Below are 19096 nucleotides of genomic sequence, written 5' to 3' on the forward strand. Positions count from 1 at the left end.
TAGTGTCTGCCTTCGCCTGAGGGGGGCGTGAGCTGCTGATGTCCCGCTGACGCCTGTAGTGTCTGCCTTCGCCTGAGGGGGGCGTGATGTGCTGATGTCCCACTGACGCCTGTAGTGTCTGCCTTCGCCTGAGGGGGGCGTGAGCTGCTGATGTCCCGCTGACGCCTGTAGTGTCTGCCTTCGCCTGAGGGGGGCGTGAGCTGCTGATGTCCCGCTGACGCCTGTAGTGTCTGCCTTCGCCTGCGGGGGGCGTGAGCTGCTGATGTCCCGCTGACGCCTGTAGTGTCTGCCTTCGCCTGAGGGGGGCGTGAGCTGCTGATGTCCCGCTGACGCCTGTAGTGTCTGCCTTCGCCTGCGGGGGGCGTGAGCTGCTGATGTCCCGCTGACGCCTGTAGTGTCTGCCTTCGCCTGCGGGGGGCGTGAGCTGCTGATGTCCCACTGACGCCTGTAGTGTCTGCCTTCGCCTGAGGGGGGCGTGAGCTGCTGATGTCCCGCTGACGCCTGTAGTGTCTGCCTTCGCCTGAGGGGGGCGTGAGCTGCTGATGTCCCGCTGACGCCTGTAGTGTCTGCCTTCGCCTGAGGGGGGCGTGAGCTGCTGATGTCCCACTGACGCCTGTAGTGTCTGCCTTCGCCTGCGGGGGGCGTGAGCTGCTGATGTCCCACTGACGCCTGTAGTGTCTGCCTTCGCCTGCGGGGGGCGTGAGCTGCTGATGTCCCACTGACGCCTGTAGTGTCTGCCTTCGCCTGCGGGGGGCGTGAGCTGCTGATGTCCCGCTGACGCCTGTAGTGTCTGCCTTCGCCTGCGGGGGGCGTGAGCTGCTGATGTCCCACTGACGCCTGTAGTGTCTGCCTTCGCCTGCGGGGGGCGTGAGCTGCTGATGTCCCGCTGACGCCTGTAGTGTCTGCCTTCGCCTGCGGGGGGGCGTGAGCTGCTGATGTCCCACTGACGCCTGTAGTGTCTGCCTTCGCCTGCGGGGGGCGTGAGCTGCTGATGTCCCACTGACGCCTGTAGTGTCTGCCTTCGCCTGCGGGGGGGCGTGAGCTGCTGATGTCCCACTGACGCCTGTAGTGTCTGCCTTCGCCTGCGGGGGGGCGTGAGCTGCTGATGTCCCACTGACGCCTGTAGTGTCTGCCTTCGCCTGCGGGGGGCGTGAGCTGCTGATGTCCCACTGACGCCTGTAGTGTCTGCCTTCGCCTGCGGGGGGCGTGAGCTGCTGATGTCCCGCTGACGCCTGTAGTGTCTGCCTTCGCCTGCGGGGGGCGTGAGCTGCTGATGTCCCACTGACGCCTGTAGTGTCTGCCTTCGCCTGCGGGGGGCGTGAGCTGCTGATGTCCCACTGACGCCTGTAGTGTCTGCCTTCGCCTGCGGGGGGCGTGAGCTGCTGATGTCCCACTGACGCCTGTAGTGTCTGCCTTCGCCTGCGGGGGGGCGTGAGCTGCTGATGTCCCGCTGACGCCTGTAGTGTCTGCCTTCGCCTGCGGGGGGCGTGAGCTGCTGATGTCCCACTGACGCCTGTAGTGTCTGCCTTCGCCTGCGGGGGGCGTGAGCTGCTGATGTCCCGCTGACGCCTGTAGTGTCTGCCTTCGCCTGCGGGGGGGCGTGAGCTGCTGATGTCCCGCTGACGCCTGTAGTGTCTGCCTTCGCCTGCGGGGGGCGGGAGCTGCTGATGTCCCACTGACGCCTGTAGTGTCTGCCTTCGCCTGAGGGGGGCGTGAGCTGCTGATGTCCCACTGACGCCTGTAGTGTCTGCCTTCGCCTGCGGGGGGCGTGAGCTGCTGATGTCCCGCTGACGCCTGTAGTGTCTGCCTTCGCCTGCGGGGGGCGTGAGCTGCTGATGTCCCGCTGACGCCTGTAGTGTCTGCCTTCGCCTGCGGGGGGCGTGAGCTGCTGATGTCCCGCTGACGCCTGTAGTGTCTGCCTTCGCCTGCGGGGGGCGTGATGTGCTGATGTCCCACTGACGCCTGTAGTGTCTGCCTTCGCCTGCGGGGGGGCGTGAGCTGCTGATGTCCCGCTGACGCCTGTAGTGTCTGCCTTCGCCTGCGGGGGGCGTGAGCTGCTGATGTCCCACTGACGCCTGTAGTGTCTGCCTTCGCCTGAGGGGGGCGTGAGCTGCTGATGTCCCACTGACGCCTGTAGTGTCTGCCTTCGCCTGCGGGGGGGCGTGAGCTGCTGATGTCCCGCTGACGCCTGTAGTGTCTGCCTTCGCCTGCGGGGGGCGTGAGCTGCTGATGTCCCGCTGACGCCTGTAGTGTCTGCCTTCGCCTGCGGGGGGCGTGAGCTGCTGATGTCCCGCTGACGCCTGTAGTGTCTGCCTTCGCCTGCGGGGGGGCGTGAGCTGCTGATGTCCCGCTGACGCCTGTAGTGTCTGCCTTCGCCTGCGGGGGGCGTGAGCTGCTGATGTCCCACTGACGCCTGTAGTGTCTGCCTTCGCCTGCGGGGGGCGTGAGCTGCTGATGTCCCACTGACGCCTGTAGTGTCTGCCTTCGCCTGCGGGGGGCGTGAGCTGCTGATGTCCCACTGACGCCTGTAGTGTCTGCCTTCGCCTGCGGGGGGCGTGAGCTGCTGATGTCCCACTGACGCCTGTAGTGTCTGCCTTCGCCTGCGGGGGGCGTGAGCTGCTGATGTCCCACTGACGCCTGTAGTGTCTGCCTTCGCCTGCGGGGGGCGTGAGCTGCTGATGTCCCACTGACGCCTGTAGTGTCTGCCTTCGCCTGCGGGGGGCGTGAGCTGCTGATGTCCCACTGACGCCTGTAGTGTCTGCCTTCGCCTGCGGGGGGCGTGAGCTGCTGATGTCCCGCTGACGCCTGTAGTGTCTGCCTTCGCCTGAGGGGGGCGTGAGCTGCTGATGTCCCACTGACGCCTGTAGTGTCTGCCTTCGCCTGCGGGGGGCGTGAGCTGCTGATGTCCCGCTGACGCCTGTAGTGTCTGCCTTCGCCTGAGGGGGGCGTGAGCTGCTGATGTCCCGCTGACGCCTGTAGTGTCTGCCTTCGCCTGCGGGGGGCGTGAGCTGCTGATGTCCCACTGACGCCTGTAGTGTCTGCCTTCGCCTGCGGGGGGCGTGAGCTGCTGATGTCCCGCTGACGCCTGTAGTGTCTGCCTTCGCCTGCGGGGGGGCGTGAGCTGCTGATGTCCCACTGACGCCTGTAGTGTCTGCCTTCGCCTGCGGGGGGCGTGAGCTGCTGATGTCCCGCTGACGCCTGTAGTGTCTGCCTTCGCCTGAGGGGGGCGTGAGCTGCTGATGTCCCGCTGACGCCTGTAGTGTCTGCCTTCGCCTGCGGGGGGCGTGAGCTGCTGATGTCCCGCTGACGCCTGTAGTGTCTGCCTTCGCCTGAGGCATGTTTTTTTTTTTCTGCTGAGTGTCTAATTTTGCAAACTGACCAAAGAAACAATACAAAACCTGGAATTATTGTTTTGATCAGCAATTAACTTTACAATACAGTTAAAAGTAAATTCATTCACATTGTTATATATTTTTTAAAAATATTTTAACAATTGCTTCTGCTTATTTTTATTTAAAAACAGTAGAACTTTACAACATACAAAAACAAGCAAGGTCAATAAGGTAAAATTCACCTAATGACAAGACGAGGTTTGTTAGATTGTCAAACGTGTGGTGCTCCTCAAAGATGTAGTAATATTTGTGAATTATTAATAATTCATGATATTTTTGCAACAACAACAAAAAAGAAAACTTTTTACCTTGGAAACATATAATTCTATACATTAAATTGGGTTTGGTTGCAATGGGAAAAACATGTTTTTTGCCGACACATTTTAGTTGTTGAAAACTGTCCAAATTAAAGTTTTAAAATGGAATCCGTTTTTACGGTTTATATGTTTTATGTAGTTGTTCAGATGATAAAGGTGTGTTTGTGTGTGTGTGTTTGTGTGTGTGTGTTTCAGTTCATAGTGCAGCGGTGAACGGCCTCTCCTTCCATCCGTCTGGAAACTTCCTCATCTCAGCCTCCAACGACTCCACACTCAAGATCCTGGACCTGCTGGAGGGCCGGCTGCTCTACACACTGCACGGCCATCAGGTACACACCGCTGACCCCTGACCTCTGACCTCTGACCCTGACGTTAACCCTGACCCTGACGTTAACCCTGACCTCCAGCGACTCCACACTCAAGATCCTGGACCTGTTGAAGGGCTGGCTGCTCTACACACTGCACGGCCATCAGGTACTCACAGCTGACCCCTGACCTCTGACCCTGACGTTAACCCTGACCCGACCTTAACCCTGACCCCTGACCTCCAGCGACTCAACACTCAAGATCCTGGACCTGCTGGAGGGCCGGCTGCTCTACACACTGCACGGCCATCAGGTACACGCCGCTGACCCCTGACCTTAACCTTGACCTCCAGCGACTCCACACTCAAGATCCTGGACCTGGTGGAGGGCCGGCTGCTCTACACACTGCCATCAGGTTCACGCCGCTGACCTCTGACCCTGACCTTAACCTTGACCTCCAGCGACTCCACACTCAAGATTCTGGACCTGGTGGAGGGTCGGCTGCTCTACACACTGCACGGCCATCAGGTACACCGAGCTGACCTCTGACCCTGACGTTAACCCTGACCCGACCTTAACCCTGACCCCTGACCTCTGACCTCCAGCGACTCCACACTCAAGATCCTGGACCTGCTGGAGGGCCGGCTGCTCTACACACTCCACGGCCATCAGGTACATGCCGCTGACCCCTGACCTTAACCCTGACCCCTGACCTCCAGTGACTTCACACTAAAGATTCTGGACCTGCTGGAGGGCCGGCTGCTCTACACACTGCACGGCCATCAGGTACACACCGCTGACCCCTGACCTCTGACCTTAACCTTGACCTCCAGCGACTCCACAGTCAAGATTCTGGACCTGCTGGAGGGCCTGCTGCTCTACACACTCCACGGCCATCAGGTACATGCCCCTGACCTCTGACCCTGACCTTAACCTTGACCTCCAGCGACTCCACACTCAAGATCCTGGACCTGCTGGAGGGCCGGCTGCTCTACACACTCCACGGCCATCAGGTACATGCCGCTGACCCCTGACCCCTGACCTTAACCCTGACCCGACCTTAACCCTGACCCCTGACCTCCAGTGACTTCACACTAAAGATTCTGGACCTGCTGGAGGGCCTGCTGCTCTACACACTGCACGGCCATCAGGTACACACCGCTGACCCCTGACCTCTGACCTTAACCTTGACCTCCAGCGACTCCACAGTCAAGATCCTGGACCTGCTGGAGGGCCTGCTGCTCTACACACTGCACGGCCATCAGGTACACACCGCTGACCCCTGACCTCTGACCTTAACCTTGACCTCCAGCGACTCCACACTCAAGATCCTGGACCTGCTGGAGGGCCTGCTGCTCTACACACTCCACGGCCATCAGGTACATGCCCCTGACCTCTGACCCTGACCTTAACCCTGACCTCCAGTGACTTCACACTAAAGATTCTGGACCTGCTGGAGGGCCTGCTGCTCTACACACTCCACGGCCATCAGGTACATGCCGCTGACCCCTGACCTCTGACCCTGACCTTAACCCTGACCTCCAGCGACTCCACGCTCAAGATCCTGACCCCTGACCCTCCACTCACACTCCAGAACCTGTGCGCTGAAGACAGAGTCTCGGAAACGAGGCAAACTCTGACCTGACGACTGCTTTGTATTTTCGGACAACCTTCTTCATGCACTAAATCACACATGCACTCTTATAACTTCTGCATTATTACCTGATGCATATCTACTTTAGTCTTCATGAGGCAGTTCACCAGGGCTAATGCAGCGCTTGGGAATCATGCCTTCGCTTGATGGGTCGAAGCGCATGTTGTTCTGCATATGAATGAATTCATCACATGACAGAAGTGATCTGTGTGTTCCAACACTGCCACTTCACTAGGTGTTGTGTTTTCCCTTCAGCGGAGCGTTGGCTAAATCAATCGAGTGTCAAAGCACACGCCTACATACTGAAGATGAGTCATGTTAGCGCTCAGACCTGAAGCCTCCTGGTTAGCGTTCGTGTAGCGAACGCCTGCTAGCGTCAGTGGGATGAGCCTTCAGCTCAACACACCGCTGGAAACACAGGCAGCACATGAGGAACAGATCACTATCAAAGGGCTTCAGTCAGCTCGAAGACGTTTGAGTTTTCAGTCATGTGACGGGCAGCTCAGTTAAGGTGTATTGTGGTTAACTAGCTACAGTGATTAGCTATAGTGCTAGTGTTGATGCCAGGCAGCAGGAGGAGACGAGACTCACGTCTGGACCGTCACTGGATTCGTCTCTGACACATTAATGGTGGTTCCACGAGTGCGATGAGCTGATCTGAGGTCTGCTGGTGTCTGACCTCATCTTCGACACGGCTGTTGCGTAACGTCCCACTGAAAGGCTCTTGTTCAGTCCACGCTTCGGCCTCTCCAGCTCCTGCTATAGCGTCCGTTCCAGATATACAAAGGCCTTTCAATATCACAATGCCTTGGTCTTAATTTTAATATTAAGGATTTACTTTGGTTTATTATGTGCTATTTTTAGCAAGATCTGGCAACACAAATCTTTTCCCTGTGGTTTTCCTGCACTGCACTCATACAGAAGAGACACGGTCCCTGATCAGAGTTTAAATACGTCATTAACAACTAGTTCATTTCAGGTCCGTACACACCGCATAGAACTTAAGTGCTTTAATGAATCAATGAACGAGGCATTTATAAAAGTGCTTTAACATAAAGTCATGAAATCAAAATCGACCTCATGTACTTCATTAGCACACGTTACTATTCTTGTGGTCAACCATCATCCAATCATCCAAGTTAATCCATAAAATACATTTTTTGTCTTTGTAATCTTTGATCAAAATCTAAAAATGTGCTTCCTTCTCTGATGACGTCAGACTGTCATCTAGTGTTCAGATCTGAAGGGAACGCCTACTTTTCTAGATCCAATCAATTCCCAGCAGAAAAAAGCCACGCCCTCTCTTTTTCTCATTCAGTTTTCCTCTTCACTGGGATAACAGGTCACAAGTGAAGTCGGCCACAACTTCCAGTTCACGAGGATTTTAATTAAAAAAACTTCAACTATCGTGATATCAGTTATCTGATGCCGTCACATGGCTAACCCTAACTTTACAAGGTTATTTACAGTGATTTTTTTTCACTGTTCACATTATTCTTTAGTTTTGTCTCAGAACAAACATGTAAAGAAGTGTTTCTGGCATGTCTTTAGACGCGTCATCAAGGTGAAAACTGCACTTCCTTTTGCTGACCTTTCATCTTCAGTAATGCATGTAACGAGCATGTAATAAAGGTTTCCCTCCGACGGCAGAGGATTGTGCACCTGTGAATGTGCTGTACCTGAGGCATTAGTGCGCTCATCAGATAAAACACATTTAGCTTTGGCTAGATCTAGATTCTCATAAAGGTTTGTGAATGGCCCGTAAGAGTTCACCCGGTTCCTGCAGTCACCAGCACGAGTCTGTCTCTCTGGAAGCTGTCATTGGCCGGAGTCTCTCTTGGCTCTGAGAGGATCAGCAGCTGCTTCATGCTAGTGTGTGTGTGGTGTCTGTGTGTGCGATGCTTCATGCTAGTGTGTGTGTGTGTGGTGTCTGTGTGTGCGATGCTTCATGCTAGTGTGTGTGTGGTGTCTGTGTGTGCGATGCTTCATGCTAGTGTGTGTGTGTGTGGTGTCTGTGTGTGCGATGCTTCATGCTAGTGTGTGTGTGGTGTCTGTGTGTGCGATGCTTCATGCTAGTGTGTGTGTGGTGTCTGTGTGTGCGATGCTTCATGCTAGTGTGTGTGTGGTGTCTGTGTGTGCGATGCTTCATGCTAGTGTGTGTGTGTGTGTGTGGTGTCTGTGTGTGCGATGCTTCATGCTAGTGTGTGTGTGGTGTCTGTGTGTGCGATGCTTCATGCTAGTGTGTGTGTGGTGTCTGTGTGTGCGATGCTTCATGCTAGTGTGTGTGTGGTGTCTGTGTGTGCGATGCTTCATGCTAGTGTGTGTGTGGTGTCTGTGTGTGCGATGCTTCATGCTAGTGTGTGTGTGTGTGTGGTGTCTGTGTGTGCGATTCTTCATGCTAGTGTGTGTGTGTGTGTGTGGTGTCTGTGTGTGCGATGCTTCATGCTAGTGTGTGTGTGTGTGTGTGTGGTGTCTGTGTGTGCGATTCTTCATGCTAGTGTGTGTGTGGTGTCTGTGTGTGCGATTCTTCATGCTAGTGTGTGTGTGGTGTCTGTGTGTGCGATGCTTCATGCTAGTGTGTGTGTGTGTGTGGTGTCTGTGTGTGCGATTCTTCATGCTAGTGTGTGTGTGTGTGTGGTGTCTGTGTGTGCGATTCTTCATGCTAGTGTGTGTGTGTGTGTGGTGTCTGTGTGTGCGATGCTTCATGCTAGTGTGTGTGTGTGTGGTGTCTGTGTGTGCGATTCTTCATGCTAGTGTGTGTGTGGTGTCTGTGTGTGCGATGCTTCATGCTAGTGTGTGTGTGTGTGTGGTGTCTGTGTGTGCGATGCTTCATGCTAGTGTGTGTGTGTGTGTGTGGTGTCTGTGTGTGCGATTCTTCATGCTAGTGTGTGTGTGTGTGTGTGGTGTCTGTGTGTGCGATTCTTCATGCTAGTGTGTGTGTGTGTGTGTGGTGTCTGTGTGTGCGATTCTTCATGCTAGTGTGTGTGTGGTGTCTGTGTGTGCGATGCTTCATGCTAGTGTGTGTGTGTGTTGTGTCTGTGTGTGCGATGCTTCATGCTAGTGTGTGTGTGTGTGGTGTCTGTGTGCGATTCTTCATGCTAGTGTGTGTGTGTGTGTGTGTGTGGTGTCTGTGTGTGCGATTCTTCATGCTAGTGTGTGTGTGTGTGTGGTGTCTGTGTGTGCGATGCTTCATGCTAGTGTGTGTGTGTGTGTGGTGTCTGTGTGTGCGATGCTTCATGCTAGTGTGTGTGTGTGTGTGGTGTCTGTGTGTGCGATTCTTCATGCTAGTGTGTGTGTGGTGTCTGTGTGTGCGATGCTTCATGCTAGTGTGTGTGTGTGTGTGGTGTCTGTGTGTGCGATTCTTCATGCTAGTGTGTGTGTGTGTGTGTGTGGTGTCTGTGTGTGCGATGCTTCATGCTAGTGTGTGTGTGTGTGTGGTGTCTGTGTGTGCGATTCTTCATGCTAGTGTGTGTGTGTGTGTTGTGTCTGTGTGTGCGATTCTTCATGCTAGTGTGTGTGTGTGTGTGGTGTCTGTGTGTGCGATTCTTCATGCTAGTGTGTGTGTGTGTGTGGTGTCTGTGTGTGCGATGCTTCATGCTAGTGTGTGTGTGTGTGTTGTGTCTGTGTGTGCGATGCTTCATGCTAGTGTGTGTGTGTGTGTGTGGTGTCTGTGTGTGCGATTCTTCATGCTAGTGTGTGTGTGGTGTCTGTGTGTGCGATGCTTCATGCTAGTGTGTGTGTGTGTGTGGTGTCTGTGTGTGCGATTCTTCATGCTAGTGTGTGTGTGTGTGTGTGTGGTGTCTGTGTGTGCGATGCTTCATGCTAGTGTGTGTGTGTGTGTGTGGTGTCTGTGTGTGCGATGCTTCATGCTAGTGTGTGTGTGTGTGTGGTGTCTGTGTGTGCGATGCTTCATGCTAGTGTGTGTGTGGTGTCTGTGTGTGCGATGCTTCATGCTAGTGTGTGTGTGTGTGTGGTGTCTGTGTGTGCGATGCTTCATGCTAGTGTGTGTGTGTGTGTGTGGTGTCTGTGTGTGCGATGCTTCATGCTAGTGTGTGTGTGTGTGTGTGGTGTCTGTGTGCGATGCTTCATGCTAGTGTGTGTGTGTGTGTGGTGTCTGTGTGTGCGATGCTTCATGCTAGTGTGTGTGTGTGTGTTGTGTCTGTGTGTGCGATGCTTCATGCTAGTGTGTGTGTGTGTGTGGTGTCTGTGTGTGCGATGCTTCATGCTAGTGTGTGTGTGTGTGTGTGGTGTCTGTGTGCGATGCTTCATGCTAGTGTGTGTGTGTGTGTGGTGTCTGTGTGTGCGATGCTTCATGCTAGTGTGTGTGTGTGTGTGTGGTGTCTGTGTGTGCGATTCTTCATGCTAGTGTGTGTGTGTGTGTGTGTGTGGTGTCTGTGTGTGCGATGCTTCATGCTAGTGTGTGTGTGTGTGTGGTGTCTGTGTGTGCGATGCTTCATGCTAGTGTGTGTGTGTGTGTGTTGTGTCTGTGTGTGCGATGCTTCATGCTAGTGTGTGTGTGTGTGTGTGGTGTCTGTGTGCGATGCTTCATGCTAGTGTGTGTGTGTGTGTGGTGTCTGTGTGTGCGATTCTTCATGCTAGTGTGTGTGTGTGTGTGGTGTCTGTGTGTGCGATGCTTCATGCTAGTGTGTGTGTGTGTGTGGTGTCTGTGTGTGCGATTTTTCATGCTAGTGTGTGTGTGTGTGTGGTGTCTGTGTGTGCGATGCTTCATGCTAGTGTGTGTGTGTGTGTGGTGTCTGTGTGTGCGATGCTTCATGCTAGTGTGTGTGTGTGTGTGTGGTGTCTGTGTGTGCGATTCTTCATGCTAGTGTGTGTGTGTGTGTGGTGTCTGTGTGTGCGATGCTTCATGCTAGTGTGTGTGTGTGTGTGGTGTCTGTGTGTGCGATTCTTCATGCTAGTGTGTGTGTGTGTGTGGTGTCTGTGTGTGCGATGCTTCATGCTAGTGTGTGTGTGTGTGTGGTGTCTGTGTGTGCGATGCTTCATGCTAGTGTGTGTGTGTGTGTGGTGTCTGTGTGTGCGATGCTTCATGCTAGTGTGTGTGTGGTGTCTGTGTGTGCGATTCTTCATGCTAGTGTGTGTGTGGTGTCTGTGTGTGCGATGCTTCATGCTAGTGTGTGTGTGTGTGTGGTGTCTGTGTGTGCGATTCTTCATGCTAGTGTGTGTGTGTGTGTGTGTGGTGTCTGTGTGTGCGATGCTTCATGCTAGTGTGTGTGTGTGTGTGTGTGCGATGCTTCATGCTAGTGTGTGTGTGGTGTCTGTGTGTACGATGCTTCATGCTAGTGTGTGTGTGGTGTCTGTGTGTGCGATGCTTCATGCTAGTGTGTGTGTGTGTGTGGTGTCTGTGTGTGCGATTCTTCATGCTAGTGTGTGTGTGTGTGTGTGTGGTGTCTGTGTGTGCGATGCTTCATGCTAGTGTGTGTGTGTGTGTGGTGTCTGTGTGTGCGATGCTTCATGCTAGTGTGTGTGTGTGGTGTCTGTGTGCGATGCTTCATGCTAGTGTGTGTGTGGTGTCTGTGTGTGCGATGCTTCATGCTAGTGTGTGTGTGTGGTGTCTGTGTGTGCGATGCTTCATGCTAGTGTGTGTGTGTGGTGTCTGTGTGTGCGATCCGTCCGGTAAGGCTCATAGACCGCCTGTTAGTCAGCATCAGAGTTCTTAGCCATATTTCTTCTAACATGCAGTCAAACGTGACACTCAACAAACCTCACCAGTTCAGATATTTCATGTGTTGTAGCTCACGCACACCTGGTGCAGCTAATGAAGCCCTTGATTAGTGAGACAACACCTGTTCTGCAGATTTGTGCTGTTGTGAGGGATTCTGTTCAGGGGGTGAATCATTTTGAGACCGCGGAACATGAAAACATTTTTATAAGAGTGGTAAGTTTGAAGTCCTCTGTAATAAGCTGAAGAAAGGCCAAATGTTCTTTCTCTGGGTTGAGTACATGCATAGATGCAAAATTAACGAATTGTTAAAAGATCATTTTCTTCTAAGAGTGCAGAGAAAGCAGTTGTCATGCATCGATATGAAACAGCTTCTCAAACAGTCTTTTCAACACACAGTATCATTATAATGATACAATCTTCCAGATTTTCACAGAAGTACTGGGATTAAAGTTTACAAACAGTGTAAATCAGGTGATTCTAGGTCGATGTTTTGCCTCTAAGTCTGTAAATGTTTGTATTGACTGAATATTTTTTATATATATTCTTAATTTTTTACTACTATTTCTTGTAAATGTACTTGTATATGTACTACTGTTTCTTGTACTGAAACGCTCTTCCGTCTGTCTGTCGCTAGGTAAGCGTTAGATGGCACTAGAAGTGTTTAACATGTGAAGTGTGTGCGCTGTTATGGCTCTCATTATTCTCTCTGAGTCAACTGTGCATATTTAGCATGTTTTCCAGGAGATGTGCAGATGTTGCTGCAGTGTAGTTGAGTGTGTCTCGGAGCATGCGCGCACACGTGTGTGTGAAGGTGCGTGTTACAGACGTGTTTCTCGTCCAGTTCACATTCCTCATGCTCATCTGCCGTCTTCCTCTGACGCTTCAGGCTGAGACACGTTCGGCCTTATACAACAGCACACTGCTCTAAAGCACATGCTGTAACTCTAACCTCAACACACAGTACTCGGATGATTACATTCATGTTTGGATGTTTTTTTTACAGTAGTCGTGATGTATTGCTCTATGAAGCCTGTATTGCAGTCTTTGTTGTGTTCATAGTAGCCTAGAATAATTTTGATTACAGCTGTATGTTCAGGAAACGGAGGCTGTCGTGTTTAAGGTAATTGGTGCATCAGTCGCTTGTCTAATATACATTTAGAGAAATCTAGTCCTATAAATGATAAACAGCCATTCAGAACCTCAAACATAACAGCTAACGTTTGTTAGCAAACTCACTGAGAGTCACACACACTAGTGAATCCAGTGAATTCAGTGAGTGGATACTTGACATCGACTGTGTTACACTCCAAAACCCTTACACTCCATGTGCACAGGATGCGTGAGTGTGTGTGTGAGAGAGAGAGAGAAAGAGAGAGAGTGTGTGTGTGTGTGTGAGAGAGAGAGAGTGTGTGTGTTTGTGTGTGAGAGAGAGCGAGAGTGTGTGTTTGTGTGAGAGAGAGCGCGTGTGTGTGTGTGTGCGTGTGTGTGTGTGTGCGTGTGTGTGCGTGTGTGAGAGAGCGTGTGGTGAGTGAGTGAGTCTGTGTGTGCGCGCGCGCATGTGTATGTGTGTGAGAGAGAGAGAGTGTGTGTGTGTGTGTGTGAGAGAGAGAGAGAGTGTGTGTGTGTGTGTGTGAGAGCGAGAGTGTGTGTTTGTGTGAGAGAGAGCGAGCGAGTGTGTGTGTGTGTGTGTGTGTGTGTGTGTGAGAGAGAGCGTGTGGTTTGGTTTTGCCGTGTCTGGTCTGAGGTCAGCTCATGTTCAGCCTAAATTTACCCTGCTCTCTTCAGCCAAAGTCAATATGGCTTCATGACGCTATAATTTCCTCCTACAGACGGCCGAGGGTTTCTTCTGTTCTCTCAGGCTCTGAGAATTGTGTGTATAGAAGGAAACGACTGGTGCCTTCTAGATTACAGTGCAGAATAAAGCTGTTTGTGTCCGACTCTCCACTGAAGGAGATGATTAGACGAATGTCCAAGCTGCTGTTTTATGTATAAGACAAGCAAACGACATCAAATTATTCTTTCCACTACTTTGAGAAGCATCATTTATATTCTTTGTTACTGATCGTCTCATAATGATTGTGTTTTTAGGGTCCTGCCACCTGTGTGAGCTTCTCCAGGACCGGAGACTTCTTCGCCTCCGCTGGCTCTGATCAACAGGTGATGCTCTGCTGTATGATCACACAGAAGTGTGTGTGTGTGTTCAGTACGCAGCGCTCATCATGTGACCTGTTCTCATCATGTGACCTGTTGCAGGTGATGGTGTGGAGGACGAACTTCGACAGTGTGGATTACAGTGCCGTGCTGGAGCAGAGATGTGCTGCGGACTCCAGCGCTTCGGTTCACAGCGGCCCGTTCACACAGGTAAACACATCACTGTATCATCACCGCATCATCATCTCATCATCATCATCACCACATCATCATCATCATCACATCACATCATCACCACATCACCGCATCATCACCACATCATCATCACATCTCTACATCACCACATCATCATCACATCATCATCATCACATCATCACCACATCACCGCATCACCACATCATCATCACATCATTACATCACCACAACATCATCATCACTACATCATCACCACATCATCATCACATCACCGCATCATCATCATCACATCATCACCACATCATCATCACATCACCGCATCATCATTACATCACTACATCACCACATCATCACCACATCACTACATCATCATCACATCATCACCACATCATCATCACATCACTACATCACCACATCATCACTACATCATCATCACATCACCGCATCATCATCACATCACTACATCACCACATCATCATCATCACATCATCACTACATCATCATCACATCACCGCATCATCATCACATCACTACATCACCACAACATCATCATCACTACATCATCATCACATCATCATCACATCACCGCATCATCATCATCACATCATCACTACATCATCATCACATCACCGCATCATCATTACATCACTACATCACCACATCATCATCATCACATCATCACATCATCACCACATCACTACATCATCATCACATCATCACCACATCATCATCACATCACTACATCACCACATCATCACTACATCATCATCACATCACCGCATCATCATCACATCACTACATCACCACATCATCATCATCACATCATCACTACATCATCATCACATCATCACCACATCATCATCACATCACTACATCACCACATCATCATCATCACATCATCACTACATCATCATCACATCATCACCACATCATCATCACATCACCACATCATCATCATCACATCACATCATCACCACATCACCGCATCATCATCACATCACATCATCACCACATCATCACCACATCATCATCACATCACCACATCATCATCATCACATCACATCATCACCACATCACCGCATCATCACCACATCATCACCACATCATCATCATCACATTACTTCATCATCACCACATCACTACATCATCAACACATCACCACATCATCATCACATCACTACATCATCACCACATCAGCATCACAACATCACCACATCATCATCACATCACTACATCATCACCACATCATCATCACATCACTACATCATCACGACATCAGCATTACATCATCACTACATCATCACCACATCATCACCACATCATCATCACATTACTACATCATCACCACATCATCATCACATCACTACATCATCACGACATCAGCATTACATCATCACTACATCATCACCACATCACCACATCATCACCACATCAGCATCACATCACTACATCATCACCACATCACCACCACATCATCATCACATCACTACATCATCATCACCACATCACCACATCATCACCACATCATCATCACATCACTACATCATCACCACATCATCACCACATCATCATCACATAACTACATCATCACCACATCATCACCACATCATCATCACATCATTACTACATCATCACCACATCATCACCACATCATCATCACCACATCACTACATCATCACATCAGCATCACATCATCACCACATCATCATCACATCATTACTACATCATCACATCACCATCACATCACTACATCATCACCACATCACCACATCATCACCACATCACCACATCATTATCACCATGTCACTACATCATCAACACATCACCACATCATCATCACATCACTACATCATCACCACATCAGCATCACATCACTACATCATCACCACATCAGCATCACATCATCACCACATCATCATCACATCACTACATCATCACCACATCATCATCACATCACTACATCATCACCACATCAGCATCACATCATCACCACATCATCATCACATCACTACATCATCACCACATCATCATCACATCACTACATCATCACGACATCAGCATTACATCATCACTACATCATCACCACATCACCACATCATCACCACATCATCATCACATTACTACATCATCACCACATCATCATCACATCACTACATCATCACGACATCAGCATTACATCATCACCACATCACCACCACATCATCATCACATCACTACATCATCATCACCACATCATCACCACATCATCATCACATCACTACATCATCACCACATCATCACCACATCATCATCACATAACTACATCATCACCACATCATCACCACATCATCATCACCTCATTACTACATCATCACCACATCATCACCACATCACTACATCATCACATCAGCATCACATCATCACCACATCATTACTACATCATCACATCACCATCACATCACTACATCATCACCACATCACCACATCATCACCACATCACCACATCATTATCACATCACTACATCATCACCACATCATCACCACATCATCACATCATCACATCACCATCACATCACTACATCACCACATCAGCATCACATCATCACCACATCATCATCACATCACTACATCATCACCACATCATCATCACATCACTACATCACCACATCATCATCATCACATCACTACATCATCACATCAGCATCACATCATCACCACATCATCATCACATCATTACTACATCATCACATCACCATCACATCACTACATCATCACCACATCATCACCACATCATCACATCACCATCACATCACTACATCACCACATCAGCATCACATCATCACCACATCATCATCACCACATCATCATCACCACATCATCATCACCACATCATCATCACATCACTACATCACCACATCATCATCATCACATCATCATCACCACATCAGCATCACATCATCATCACCACATCATCATCACAACATCATCATCACATCATCATCACATCACTACATCACCACATCAGCATCACATCATCACCACATCATCATCACATCACTACATCATCACCACATCATCATCACATCATCATCACATCACTACATCATCACCACATCATCACCACATCATCATCACATCACTACATCATCACCACATCATCATCACCACATCATCATCACCACATCACCACATCAGCATCACATCATCACCACATCATCATCACATCACTACATCATCACCACATCATCATCACAACATCATCATCACATCTTCACCACATCATCACATCATCATCACATCATCACCACATCAGCATCACATCATCATCACCACATCATCATCACATCACATCATCATCATATCATCATCCCCACATCATCACCACATCAGCATCACATCATCATCACCACATCATCATCACATCACATCATCACCACATCATCATCACATCATCACCACATCATCACCACATCATCACATCATCACCACATCAGCATCACATCATCATCACCACATCATCATCACATCACATCATCATCACATCATCATCACCACATCATCATCACCACATCATCATCACCACATCATCATCACCACATCATCATCACCACATCATCATCACCACATCACCACATCAGCATCACATCATCATCACCACATCATCATCACATCACATCATCATCACCACATCACCACATCAGCATCACATCATCATCACCACATCATCATCACCACATCACCACATCAGCATCACATCATCACCACATCATCATCACATCACTACATCATCACCACATCATCATCACAACATCATCATCACATCTTCACCACATCATCACATCATCATCACATCATCACCACATCAGCATCACATCATCATCACCACATCATCATCACATCACATCATCATCATAACATCATCACCACATCATCACCACATCAGCATCACATCATCATCACCACATCATCATCACATCATCACCACATCATCACCACATCATCACATCATCACCACATCATCATCACATCACATCATCACCACATCATCATCACATCATCACATCATCATCACATCATCATCACCACATCATCACCACATCATCACATCATCATCACATCATCATCATCACATCACATCCTCATCACATCATCATCACCACATCATCATCACCACATCATCATCACCACATCATCATCACCACATCACCACATCAGCATCACATCATCATCACCACATCATCATCACATCACATCATCATCACCACATCACCACATCAGCATCACATCATCATCACCACATCATCATCACATCATTACTACATCATCACATCACCATCACATCACTACATCATCACCACATCATCACCACATCACCACATCAGCATCATCACATCACTACATCATCACATCATCATCAAATCATCACCACATCATCATCACATCATCACCACATCATCATCACATCACTACATCATCACCACATCATCATCACAACATCATCATCACATCATCATCACATCACTACATCACCACATCAGCATCACATCATCACCACATCATCATCATCACCACATCATCATCACCACATCAGCATCACCACATCATCATCATCACCACATCATCATCACCACATCATCATCATCACCACATCATCATCACCACATCAGCATCACATCATCACCACATCATCATCACATCACTACATCATCACCACATCATCACCACATCATCATCACAACATCATCATCACATCATTACATCATCATCACATCATCATCACATCATCACCACATCACATCATCATCACCACATCATCATCACCACATCACATCATCACCACATCACATCATCATCACCACATCATCACATCATCACCACATCATCACATCACATCATCACATCACATCATCATCACATCATCACCACATCATCACATCACCACATCACATCATCACCACATCATCACATCACATCATCATCACATCACATCATCATCACATCATCATCACCACATCATCACCACATCAGCATCACATCATCATCACCACATCATCATCACATCACATCATCATCACATCATCATCACCACATCAGCATCACATCATCATCACATCATCATCACCACATCAGCATCACATCATCACCACATCATCATCACATCACATCATCATCACCACATCATCATCACATCATCACCACAACATCATCATCACATCATTACTACATCATCATCACATCACTACATCAGCATCACATCATCACCACATCATCATCACATCACTACATCATCATCACCACATCACCACATCATCACCACATCATCATCACATCACTACATCATCACCACATCATCACCACATCATCATCACAACATCATCATCACATCATTACTACATCATCATCACATCATCACATCACTACAT

At 49.3% G+C, this 19096-nt stretch overlaps 1 protein-coding gene across 1 annotated transcript in view; it reads left to right on the top strand.

The window, feature by feature from the left end:
• poc1a (POC1 centriolar protein A) overlaps positions 1 to 19096 on the top strand; it is a gene marked incomplete at both ends in the record, with an annotated part of 83686 nt that overhangs the window by 27008 nt on the left and 37582 nt on the right. Inside the window, 3 exons of the mRNA XM_056239427.1 lie at positions 3905 to 4038; positions 13437 to 13505; positions 13602 to 13709. Of these exons, the coding sequence (XP_056095402.1) occupies positions 3905 to 4038; positions 13437 to 13505; positions 13602 to 13709 (311 nt within the window). The remainder of the gene's footprint in view (positions 1 to 3904; positions 4039 to 13436; positions 13506 to 13601; positions 13710 to 19096) is intronic.

This window comes from Rhinichthys klamathensis, unplaced genomic scaffold, assembly GCF_029890125.1.
Source record: "Rhinichthys klamathensis goyatoka isolate OS25496 unplaced genomic scaffold, OSU_Roscu_1.1 h1tg000562l_1, whole genome shotgun sequence".
Classification (NCBI taxonomy): domain Eukaryota; kingdom Metazoa; phylum Chordata; class Actinopteri; order Cypriniformes; family Leuciscidae; genus Rhinichthys; species Rhinichthys klamathensis.